The 13,075-nt window shown below is 40.9% G+C and overlaps 1 protein-coding gene across 13 annotated transcripts in view; it reads right to left on the bottom strand.

Moving 5' to 3' along the window:
- LOC126620704 (disease resistance-like protein DSC1) overlaps positions 1–13,075 on the bottom strand; it is a 53,832-nt gene that overhangs the window by 6,275 nt on the left and 34,482 nt on the right. For 4 of the 13 annotated variants that reach the window (XM_050288940.1, XM_050288946.1, XM_050288955.1 and 1 more), the window contains exons 7-8: positions 10,165–10,595; positions 9,753–10,075 (exon numbers count right to left, since the gene is read on the bottom strand). In XM_050288940.1, the coding sequence (XP_050144897.1) occupies positions 9,753–10,075; positions 10,165–10,595 (754 nt within the window). The other 9 variants (XM_050288934.1, XM_050288960.1, XM_050288948.1 and 6 more) reach the window with 7 other exon arrangements.

Below are 13,075 nucleotides of genomic sequence, written 5' to 3'. Positions count from 1 at the left end.
TACGGTGCCATCCGGGTTGTGCTTAATCTTGTACACCCATTTGCAACCAACTGGCTTTTTTCCAGGAGGCAAAGGTTGGAGTGTCCAGGTCCCATTGGCCTCCAAAGCATCAATTTCCTGGCGCATGGCAAGACGCCATTGTGGCTACTGCATAGCCTGCAAAAATGAGCTCAGTTCGATCTTCATGGATATGGAGATAGTGAAAGCCCAATGTTGCAGAGATAACATTGTTGATTATTGACTCAAACATGTAGTCAAAGTCCAATCTTTGGGCTACTTTTGTGGTCAAAATTGTTGGATGGCATGCTACATGTGGGAAACCAAAATTGGATGCACTTATGCCTAATTCTTTTTGACTTGATGTTAGGCCTTTGGCCATTGATGTCTTTGAGAAGCTTTTCTTTGGCTATAAAAGGAGAGCAAGGTGTAGCTCATAAGCATGGAGAAGTAGAGAAGAACAAGGAAGAGAGAAAAATAGCAAGAAGCCATTTGGCATAGAGAAGAATTTTCTCAAATTGTCTTGCTTTGTATTTTTGGTTTTCTCTTCCTATTGTAAGTGTGAGAGCTTGGGGTTATTTGGGTCTTTGGGAAATTGAGTGATAAACACTATTGTATGTTCTCATTGATTATAGTGGAATACTCTGTCGTCTCCAAACTGGATGTAGGCATTGCCGAACCAGTATAAATCTTGGTGTTCTTGTTGGTGTTGGTTTTATTCTGTTCTGTTTTACTATTCACTTACAGTCGAATGCCGCTTCCGCACAACAAGTGGTATCAGAGCCCAGTTCCGTGAATAGTGTTGGCGCTACAGTTCCGTGAACAGTGAACTGCTACAGTATCTGTGAACAGTATTGTACCTGTGAACAGTGCCGTATTTGTGAACAGTGCCGAGTAGATGGCTGGAGATAAAGACGAATCTGTAAGGAAGGAGTCAGCATCGTCTTCGTCTACATCCAATAGACATCCAACCACTACTACAAGGTTAGAGGTTGATAAATTCAATGGCTCTAATAATTTTGGTATGTGGCAATGTGAAGTTATGGATGTGTTGTATCAACAAGAGTTGGATATGGTTCTGGAAGATAAACCAGAAGATATTGATGACAAGCAGTGGACGCGAATTAATCTTCATGCTTGTGCTGCTATTCGATCATTCCTTGATAAGGAGTTGAAATACCCGTATATGAAGGAAACTTCTGCTAAGGAGTTATGGACGAAATTGGAGGAGAAGTATATGACCAAGAGTGCAGAAAATCGTCTCTTCTTGAAGAAGCGACTCTTCCGATTTCAGTATCGTCCAGGTATCTCTATGCACGAACACCTCAATGATTATAATAAAATACTTGCTGATTTAGCAAACCTTGATGTGAAAATTCCTGACGAGGACAAGGCACTATGTTTGTTAAATTCATTGCGTGATGATTATGATCATTTGACAACTACTCTGTTGTATGGAAAATCTGAGGTGAAACTTGATGAGGTGTCTGCGGCATTGGTGAATCATGAGTGTCGTAAGAAGGAATTGAAGACTCACAATTCACAAACCGAGGCATTTGTTGCAAGGGGTCGAACAGAGGAAAGAAAATCTGGGAAGCGGGGAAAATCTCGTTCAAAGTCACGAGGGAAGTTTCCTGCTATAGATTAATGTGCTTTTTGTCGCCAAAAGGGGCATTGGAAGAAAGACTGCCCCAAATTGAAGAACAAAGAGAAGGAGAAAGCGGGTTCTGAAGCAAATATTGCAAAATCTGGAGATGATGATTTCGAGTTTGCTTTGACTAGTTCATATGCTGATGGTCACTCAAATGAGTGGATTTTGGATTCAGGTTGCACCTATCATATGTGTCCCATTCGGGAATGGTTTTCTAATCTCGAGGAGCTGGATGGTGGAGTTGTTTTGATGGGTAATAATAATGCCTGCAAAACACAAGGGATAGGCAAAATCTGTTTGAAGATGCATGATGGAACAGTCAGAGAATTAAGTGATGTTCGGTATGTACCGGATATGAAGAAAAATCTTATCTCACTGGGTGCATTGGAATCCAAGGGTCTCAAGATCACCATGGAGGGTGGAGTTCTTAAAGCTGTGTATGGGGCACTGGTGGTGATGAAAGGTACAAGACGAAATAACTTGTATTTCTTGCAGGGGAATACAGTTATTGGTGGAGCAGCTGTCACCGAAGCTGCTGACGCAGATAGCACAGACACCACAAGGTTATGGCATATGCGTCTTGGGCATGCTGGTGAAAAAGCGTTGCAAGGATTGGTGAAACAAGGCTTATTGAAAGGTGCAAAGGCATGCAAATTGGAATTCTGTGAGCATTGTGTGTTGGGTAAGCAAACTAGAGTAAAATTTGGCACTGCTATTCACCACACTAAAGGCATTCTTGATTATGTTCACACTGATGTTTGGGGACCTTCCAAGAATGCATCTTGGGGAGGTAGCCATTATTTTGTCTCCTTTGTTGATGACTTCTCTAGAAGAATATGGGTGTACACCATGAAGCGTAAAGATGAAGTCTTGAAGATATTCCTGAAGTGGAAAAAGATGATTGAAACGCAAAGCGGTCGAAAGATCAAGACTCTCAGATCAGACAATGGGGGTGAATATAAGTCTGATCCTTTCTTGAAAGTTTGTCAAGATGAGGGTATTGTGAGGCACTTCAAGGTTAGGGAGACACCGCAACAGAATGGGGTGGCGGAGCGCATGAACTGTACTTTGCTTGAGAAAGTTCGGTGTATGTTGTCTAATGCTGGATTAGGCAAGGCATTTTGGGCTGAGGCAATTACTTATGCAAGCCACCTCATTAATCGATTGCCAGCTGCTGCGAACGAGGGCAAAACGCCCATGGAGGTATGGTCTGGTAAACCTTGTACTGATTACAAGTTTTTACACATATTTGGTTGTCCTGCTTACTATCATGTCAGAGAAAGCAAGTTGGATCCAAGAGCAAAGAAAGCTCTATTTATGGGCTTTAGCACTGGCGTGAAGGGATACCGACTCTGGTGTCTAGATGAGAAGAAATTTGTTGTAAGCAGAGATGTGACTTTTGATGAGGCTGCGTTAATCAGAACAAGCATGAAGGTGAAACTGAAGCGACCGAGACCATGAGTAGCTCAAAGCAGGTGGAGTTACTGAAGACTCCAGTTGTTCCAGTAAGGTCTGATGTTTCAAACACTAGTCCTACAGTTAATTCTGATGATGAGGAAGAGGATGATGAAGAGGAGGCACCTACCCAAGAGCCTCCACAGCAACAAGACTATATTGCAACCAGAAGATCGAGAAGGGAAATTCGAAAGCCTGCTCGATTTACTGATATTGTGGCATATGCACTTCCTGTTATTGAAGATGATATTCCATCTGCCTACAAAGAAGCTGTCATGAGTTCAGACTGCGAGTTGTGGAAGAAATCTATGGATGAGGAGATGAAATCTCTTCATAAAAATGAGACTTGGAAGCTGGTTCAGTTACCAAAGGGGAAGAAAGCAATTGGCTGTAAATGGGTGTATGCCAAAAAGATGGAATCTTTGGGAAAAGACAATGTAAGATTCAAAGCCAGATTGGTAGCTAAAGGCTACGCTCAGAAGGAAGGTATTGACTACAATGAGGTATTTTCTCCTGTAGTAAAACATTCTTCTATTCGTATTTTGTTGGCTTTGGTTGTGTAGTTTGACCTTGAGTTGGCCCAACTTGATGTCAAGACTGCATTCTTACATGGTGATTTGGAGGAGGAGATTTATATGTCTCAGCCATAAGGTTTTAAGGTTGCTGGAAAGGAAAATTGGGTTTGTAAATTGGAAAAATCATTGTATGGCTTGAAGCAGTCTCCAAGACAATGGTACAAGCGATTTGATAGATTTATGATCGGGCAAAAGTACACAAGAAGTCACTATGACCATTGTGTATACTTTCGCAAACTACAAGATGGAACCTTCATTTATCTGCTTTTATATGTTGATGATATGCTTATAGCATGTAAGAGCAAAGTGGAGATTACAAGGTTGAAGACTCAACTAAGTAATGAATTTGAGATGAAGGACTTGGGAGAAGCTCGGAAGATACTAGGTATGGAAATTGAAAGAGATAGAGCGAAGGGCAAGATTAGTCTGTGTCAGAAGCAGTATTTGAAGAAGGTACTACAACGTTTCAGGATGAATGAAAATTCAAAACCGGTTAGTACACCTCTTGCCTCTCATTTCAAACTTAGCGCTTCTATGTCTCCTAAAACTGTTGAAGAGAGTCAGTACATGGCTCAAATTCCTTATGCAAATGTTGTTGGTAGTTTGATGTATGCTATGGTGTGTACTAGGCCTGATATTTCACAAGCTGTTAGCATTGTCAGTAGATATATGCATAATCCAGGAAAAGGGCATTGGCAAGCTGTGAAATGGATTCTACGGTATATTCTGGGTACTGTGGATGTTGGTTTATTGTTCCAGCAGGATAAAGTTACTGGTAAATGTGTTGTTGAATATGTGGATTCTGATTACGCAGGTGATTTGGACAAGCGTAGGTCCACTACTGGTTTTGTATTCTCTATTGCTGGAGGTCCAGTAAGTTGGAGGTCGATTCTGCAATCTACAGTTGCTTTGTCGACTACTGAGGCAGAATACATGGCTGTGACAGAAGCTATAAAGGAAGCCATCTGGCTTCAAGGGTTGCTTGATGACTTAGGGGTTCAACAAGACCATGTGGATGTTCATTGCGACAGTCAGAGTGCTATTCATTTAGCAAAGAATCAAGTTCATCATGCACGTACGAAACACATTGACGTGAGGTTCCATTTTGTTCGTGAGGTTATTGACGAGGGAGATATTCTTCTTCAGAAGATTGGGACCGCTGACAATCCTGCGATATGTTAACAAAGCCAGTTTCGTTGCACAAGTTTAAGCACTGCTTAGACTTGATTGGCATTTGTAAAATTTGTTGATTGCCCCATGGGGGATTGGGAGACGACTATTTGGAGTTCTACTTAGAGGGTTTGAGTCAAGGTGGAGATTGTTGATTATTGACTCAAACATGTAGTCAAAGTCCAAATCTTTGGGCTACTTTTGTGGTCAAAATTGTTGGATGGCATGCTACATGTGGGAAACCAAAATTGGATGCACTTATGCCTAATTCTTTTTGACTTGATGTTAGGCCTTTGGCCATTGATGTCTTTGAGAAGCTTTTCTTTGGCTATAAAAGGAGAGCAAGGTGTAGCTCATAAGCATGGAGAAGTAGAGAAGAACAAGGCAGAGAGAAAAATAGCAAGAAGCCATTTGGCATAGAGAAGAATTTTCTCAAATTGTCTTGCTTTGTATTTTTGGTTTTCTCTTCCTATTGTAAGTGTGAGAGCTTGGGGTTATTTGGGTCTTTGGGAAATTGAGTGATAAACACTATTGTATGTTCTCATTGATTATAGTGGAATACTCCGTCGTCTCCAAACTGGATGTAGGCATTGCCGAACCAGTATAAATCTTGGTGTTCTTGTTGGTGTTGGTTTTATTCTGTTCTGTTTTACTATTCACTTACAGTCGAATGCCGCTTCCGCACAACAAACATATCATAAGAAAGCACATATGCTAAAGGGTAAGGACTACCTGGTGTGTGGATTGCTGCCAAGGTAGATGACTTGTGGGAGCGTGAAGGAAGGGGGACTCCAACTTGGTAATCTTGTAGATGGCGAGGTGGCTCTCTGTGTTGCGTAAGGCAAGGTGGAGCTGCTTTGAGTACTGTATCAGGTGCACCAAATGATGCAGCCGGCATAAAAGGTATGGCTAGGGCAAACGGTGCTAGAGTAGAGTTATCATCGGGCACTGCTGGTACGTTGGTAGTTGTAGGTAGAATAGGACATACAACATCATCAAAATAGGTAGGGAAATCAGATGGTGGAATGGCGTCAGATTGTGGTTTATATAAAGAGTATGGAAATATGTGCTCATGGAACAAAACATCTCTAGAAACAAAAACTTTTACAGTATGAAGATTGTAGAGATGGTATCCTTTTTGTCCATAAGGATAACCCAGAAAAATGAATTGTGTGGCTCGTGCATCAAATTTGGTGGGTCTTTTGGGTAGAGGAAAAACTTAGGCAGCCAAAGACCTTCAAGTGGTGATATGTGGGTTGTTTTTGGTGGAAAACTTCGTAAGGTGTTTTGCCGTGAAGGAGTGGTGTGGGTGTTCTATTGATAAGGTAAGTGGCTGTTAAAATGGCGTCCCCCCAAAATTGTTTAGGGAGTTTTGCTGGGAAAAGAAGTGCACGGGCGGTGTTGAGAAGGTGACAGTGCTTTCTTTCGACCACCTCATTTTCTTAAGGGGTATTGACACAACTGGTATGATGTATAATTCCTTTGTCAAAGTAATATTTGGCCATGGTGAATTTGGGACCATTGTCACTACGGATAATTTTTATTTTGGTAGAAAATTGGGTTTCTAGAAGATTGATAAAGGTTGTTAAAAAATGAGATGTGTCAGATTTGTGGTGCATTAAGTAAACCCAAGTGCATCGTGTGAAGTCATCAACGATGGTTAAGAAATAACGACTGCCATTGTATGTAGCTACGTGATAGCCACCCCAAATATCAACATGAATAAGTTCAAAAGGTGTTTTGGAGCTAATGGAACTTGTGGAAAAAGGAGAACGAGTATGTTTAGCCAAAAGACAAATGGAACAATCATTAATCTCACAAAAATCGACGTCTTTAACAGAATGATATAGCAAACAAAAAACTTTATTTGAAATGTGCCTAAGGCGTTGATGCCAAAGGCGTGAAGATGGTGTAACCAATGCCCCCAACAAACGTGCATGCTGCCTTATCATCTTGGATGGTGAGATAATAGAGTCCTCCTTGTTCAGTTCCCATCCCAATCATCATCCCCAAGTGTAGGCCTTGCAACAATAGGTCTTTAGCAAAGGCTGCAATATAATCTGAATGCTTAACAAGCTTGCTGACGACGATCAGGTTTAATTGGAACGAGGGAACACATAGCACATTATGTAATATCAAATTAGGAGGATAGAAGCGAATGTTCCCTATGTGTGTCACAGCAGCAGCCATACCGTTGGAAAGGTTCACGGTCCGGTTTTGCACTAGTAGGCAAGTGGTGAACAAATTCGGGGAGCATACTATGTGATCCATTGCCCCTGAATCCAAAATCTGAGCCCTGTTTTTCCAAAGAGCAATACCTCGAAGTGATTTACCTGATAAGTTGTTGATACTGGAAGCGTCACCTACAAGGTTGGCCATGGTTGGTGATTTGTTGTTGCCTAGCAACACCAAGAGATTTTGGTATTGCTCGATGCTCAGGTTGACGGGACTAGATTGTGAGGATGATGCTTCCTTGGCCTGGACATGATATGTCTTAGATGTACACCGATCTTGTGCATCGCTCTTCTCCTTGGCCTTCTTGAGTTTCCGACAAGCATCAATTGCATGTCCCTTCCAACCATAAAAGTCACACTTAAGATGTGATCGACAAGTGTCCAAAGTGTGCCCGACCATATCGCATCGGTCACATTTTAGATGAGGGTTCCGTGGTGTGGAGCCTCTCCTGGAGTTACGGTCGCTGTCTCGAACTGCGAAGGCTACAGTATCAGGTGTGGCTGTTGTGGTAGAGGAGACGCTACGTTGCTTCTCATCTTGTAGAATGAGCGAGTGCGCCTTGTTAACTGAAGGTAGATGGTCTATAAGTAGAATTTGACCATGAGCAGTAGCATATGATGTATCAAGTCCCATGAGGAATTTCATAGTCTTTTGGTTCTCACTATATTGCATGACTTCCTTCATAGTTCCACACTCAAAGATAGGAATGGTGCACAGTGCATCACGCTCATCCCAAAGGGCCTTGAGTTTGGTGTAGTAAGCACTTATGGTCATGCTTGATTGAGTACAATCATGAATCACCTACTCTATGTGAAAGAGATGAATATTGTTGGCATGAGAATAACAATCTTTCAAGTCATTCCAGATTTCAGCAGCCACTTCATTGTAGATAACACTTGCTCGAATGTCCTTTGAGATTGAATATATCAACCACGATTTTATGAGGTTATTACAGTGGTTCCATTGCTGCAATTCAGAGGTTGAGGATTTTTTTGGTCTGCTAATAGAACCATCGATAAAGCCTTCCTTATTCTTGGCGCTTAAAGCCATGGTCATGGCACGACTCCAAGTTCCATAATTTTCTTCATTTAGCGGCTGCGGGACGAGGATGGCACCGGGATGTGTTGGATTTATCCAATATAAATCAACCTTTAAGTGGTCTACTACATGTAATAGGAATGTAATATTGGAGAATAATGTTAATTGTGATTTGATCTCTTAAAGATATCAATCCTATATAAGGTGTCTTATATTGGAAATAGGATTGATAGAATCCTTAATTGAATATGATTATGATACTTGACTTGGAGGCTAATAAAGTAAGTTTAGGTTTCCTTTATGGATGGAAACCCTAGCTTTTAGCCTATATAAAAACACTGGTCCCTATAAGCCCTAGAACACAAAACATAATGCTTCCCATAGAGTAGTTGTATTCGGCTAGGAACTTATAGAAGATCTTGGTGTTGCCATGCCCATTTCCTTTCGTGTTCGACTTCCATGGCTGCCGTTGGAATCAGGTTAGTCACTCGTTCGTTTGTGTTTTAATTGTATAACCTAATAAGGCTAACAGGATGATCTGAATGGTGCAGGTACATCGGATGATTTGGATCATCGCATGGGTTTGCCTCAAGCTTGGTTGAGGGCTTTTCGGTTTTGGTAGGTTCAGCCATGGGAACAGGCTAGTGTTTTGAGCGGAAGGTTGATGTAGGTCACCAGGAGCGTTGCTGCTCGGATGCCATGTAAAAACTGAATGTCATATATTGTAATGTATTGGTACAAGAGATTATATACAACACGGGGATCAATTTAGATCCTACAAATCAGCCTATACAAGATATTATTTCACCAACACTCCTACGATCAAGGAAAGGGATTAAATATACAAAGTGACCATTCCAAATCATTCCTTTTTCTCAACATTTTGAGCTCAACACTTTGTTTAGTGACGTGCAGCCATGTGCTTGAAGCCAACGTACGCCTGGGAGCTGTGGCAAAGATTCAAGGCTCCTACAATTGGTTAACCACAGACAAATCAGCCGAGAAGCTTCTTTGATGCTTGCAGGTAGGCACTTGATCGCAGTTCCACTCGGATCAAGTTTCTCAAGAGATTTCAATTTACCAATGCTTGCAGGTAGGTTTTTAATAGTGGTTCCCCTCAGATCAAGTTTCTCAAGATATTTCAAATTACCAATTGTAGAGTCCCACATTGCCCAAGGGAGAGGACCACCTGTGCCTTATATGTACATGCCCACCTTCCTATAGTGAGACGCGTTTTGGGCTTCGTGGAAGCCCAAGAACAAATCCGTGAGACTGCGAAGCGGACAATATCTCACTATGCGGACTGGATCGGGATGTGACACCAATGCTTGCAGGTAGGCTGCTTTCAATTTCAGTTCCACTCATATCAGATCTGACTGACCTCCTGTTAAACATGAGATCTACTAAATGCGGAAATGTTTCGTGTGCTTCTACGTAGCTCCCTCACCCGTTTCATCCTTGATGCCAATATCCAATCAACTGGGGCGTACATTGGGAAGATCCCACACTTTTTCACCTTAATCATGGAATAATCAACGACTCCGCCATCAGGACAATCATCTATTATTGGGTAGAAGTCAAATATGGCCTCAGTGACGCCATTATAGCTTCCTTGCTTTAAATGGTCAAAGGTACTAAACCAGACGCACACGTGCGGCGTTTCAAACTTGCACTCATTGATTTCTCCATATTCGGCAACCATGCAACTCCGATGATAGATACAATGATCTCCATAGCCTTTGAAATTGATTTTACATCCAAGCCTCAAACTCCCTCCAACATTATAATTCTTGAATGCAATAACAACCGAATAAGCGAAACCCAAAAAATTAGTGTTAAAGAAGTCTGGACCAAGTTTGATCCGTAGTACAGATGTATCACTTTTACTTGGCAACCATCTTGGAATTATATTTCCAGGACATACAACGCAGACTGGAGATCTAAAAACATATTCCTGTTCATCAATAAATGTGTTAGAGAGCAAAGAAACCGAGTTATTCAATTTAACAACAGAGAGAGAGAGAGAGAGACAGGGAGACGTACTTTACTTTCTTCTTCAAATTCAAGATGAGATGCTACTTCGATATCTTCTTGTTTAAAGTGCTTCGACAATGCAGTTGCCATTCGCATAAATCTAATCTGCGAATCAGTAAATATATCATGCCAAGCACCCGATCCCATTCCTATGCAATTTGAAAATGTAAGTTGCTCTTGAAGTCCTTGAGAATTTTTATATTCATCCCAACCTAATGTAAGTGCAGTCTTTGAGCTCAACACTTGCTTGAGTGATGTGCATCCATGTGCTTGAAGCCAACGTACCCCTGGAAGCTTTGGTAAAGATTCAAGGCTCTTGCAATTGGTTAACTGCAGACTAATCAGCCGAGAAGCTTCTTTGATGCTTGCAGGTAGGCACTTGATCACAGTTCCACTCAGATCAAGTTTCTCAAGAGATTTCAAATTACCAATGCTTTCAGGTAGGCTTTCAATTGCGGTTCCACTCAGATTTATATGCTCAATGTTTGGACTTTGGGAGAGATCTGGAACTTTCATCAGATTTTTTGACAAACCAAGATCCATCACTCTTAATTTCATAAGATTCTGCAACAAATAACCAATAAATTGCAAGAATTAACAACTTAGCCTGATCAAAGTAACTTTCTACACAACATTAATGTAAGAAGTTAAATGACATAGACATACCTGGCCTTCATTCCAAAGTTGCTCAACTTGGCTGTTCCGCATTTGAAGCTCAACAAGATTTTCCGGACAAAGTTTTAATGGCAAAGATTTGAAAGGGTATCCCTCCCAGTCAAGATAAGTAAGAGAACGGGGAAGAGAAACTTTTACTTCGCAGTACTTGTTACGGCTAGAATTATAAACGTATAGCAACCTTAGATCATACATCTTTTCGAAGTCTACATGATTCAAGAGTATCCCTTTAATCGCAGACCTGTTAAAGAAAATGGCTTGTAGCGTTGCACTTTCCTGAGAATAAAGAACAGAGTATAAATGTGAATACAATTCAATATACAAAAAATTTAAATGGAAGTGAATGCATTCCGCGATCTTACCGTATTAGTTTTCAATTCCCGATTGAAATCCTCATCAACAAATAACCTATGGCATTTTTCGGGCTCTTCAATACATTGTTCGCAAACAATTGCCCTACCCATTTCTTGTAACAAATTATGCATCTGCAGGCTGTTATTTGTTGAAATTGATATGAGAGACTTATCAATCAGAGCTCCAATTACCGATGCACGAAAACCACATATATCTAGCATTTCTTTTACAATGTACACATCTTTCCCTTGATAAAAACATGCTATATCAAGAAATATCTCCTTCTCAATTTCGTTTATTCCATCATAACTTGATCTCAACACTTTCCAGATCTTTTCTCTTGGAAATTCTTTCCATTCATCCAGCCAATCTTCTTTGATCTCACATTGAAGGAATGAGGAACCCAAAATTTGAAGAGCTAATGGAATCCCTCCACAATAATCTACCACAAGTTTTGACAACTCTGCACAATCGACTCTAGAAATGTTATTTCCAAAGGCACTCAAATGAAAGAGTTGCAAAGCTTCATCAGAATTTAATTCCTGAACCTCGTATATCTTATTATGCTCTACACTTTTCTGAAGTAGGCTCTTGTCTCTAGTTGTTATAATTATTCTACTTCCGGGCCCAAACAGAGCAGGATCTCCAGCTAGAAAATTTAATTGCTTTGAATCACTTATATCATCAAGAACAAAGAGGACCTTCGTACCTCCCATCCTCTTTCTAACAAGATCTGATCCTATAGTTGGAGTGCCGATGTTTAGATCATTTTCCTTTAATATCTCACTAAGAAGTGTGTTTCGCAGGTGAACTAGTCCATCTTTCGCCGATTTCTCCCTCACATTTCCAAGAAAACAACAAGCTTCAAATTTAGAAGAGAGTCGATGAAACACAGCATCAGCAAGGGTGGTCTTGCCAATGCCACCCATTCCCCAAATACCTACAGTGTATACATCAAGTGAATCAATGCATAATGATGACTCAATTTCATGAATGCGTCTTTCCATTCCAACAAGGCCCTTTAAAACACTTGACGATTTAGTATTCAACTGGCTCCAAATTTCGTTTACAACTTCCATAACTAGATCGGCCTCCGTCCTGGCAAATATATGATGGACAACTAATAGTTAGTAACAGGCATTCGTGAATTAATCCTGTATGCGTTAAATTTTCATGAGTAGAAATCAGTACAAGTTATAGAATATTTTTTATTTTTTTATGAACAAACACTACAAGTTATAGAGTTAGTTACCCAGTTTCGTATGAGAAGCCAGATAGATTAGCTGCAGTCGTCAAAGCAGCCCTCCACATGTTCACCTTGCCAATAGCGCCCTTGAAACGTTTTTCATGTTGAGCAAATGCAACTTCATAACTCCCCTTTTGTTTTCGTACCGTTGATGGACCGGTGCCGTAAAAAATGTGAATAACCAACTGGCCATATTTTTCCCTGCAGTGTAGTATATGTGCAAGTTCATCCAAACACCAGGTGGAAGATGCATAGTTTTGTGAGAAAATGACCAACGAAAGCGTAGATTTCTCGATTGCTTCTAGAAGGGCAGGTGCAATTTCACCCCCCCCCCCCCCTCACAAGTCTGTAATCGATGTAGGTTTCAATTTTCTTCCGGAGTAAGGCACCATGGAGATGGCTAGTAAAAGTATTGCTGGTGTCCTCACCTCTGAAACTAATAAACACATCATACTTTCCTCGAGGGGCTGGGATATCATCATCATCATACTTTTCTCGAGGGGCAGGGATATCATCATCATCATCGCCCGAAGAAGAAGAAAAAGTAGTAGAAAAAGGCCAACAAGAAAATGTTAATGATCTGAAGCACGTGTACAACAGAGTACTGATGGAAGTGACGACGATAAGAACTTGAAAGAACCCAAT

The sequence above is a fragment of the Malus sylvestris genome, chromosome 5 (genome assembly GCF_916048215.2).
Source record: "Malus sylvestris chromosome 5, drMalSylv7.2, whole genome shotgun sequence".
Taxonomy (NCBI): Eukaryota; Viridiplantae; Streptophyta; class Magnoliopsida; order Rosales; family Rosaceae; genus Malus; species Malus sylvestris.
The sequence above is the reverse complement of the archived record's forward strand: the minus strand, read 5'-3'. Positions and strand labels throughout refer to the sequence as shown.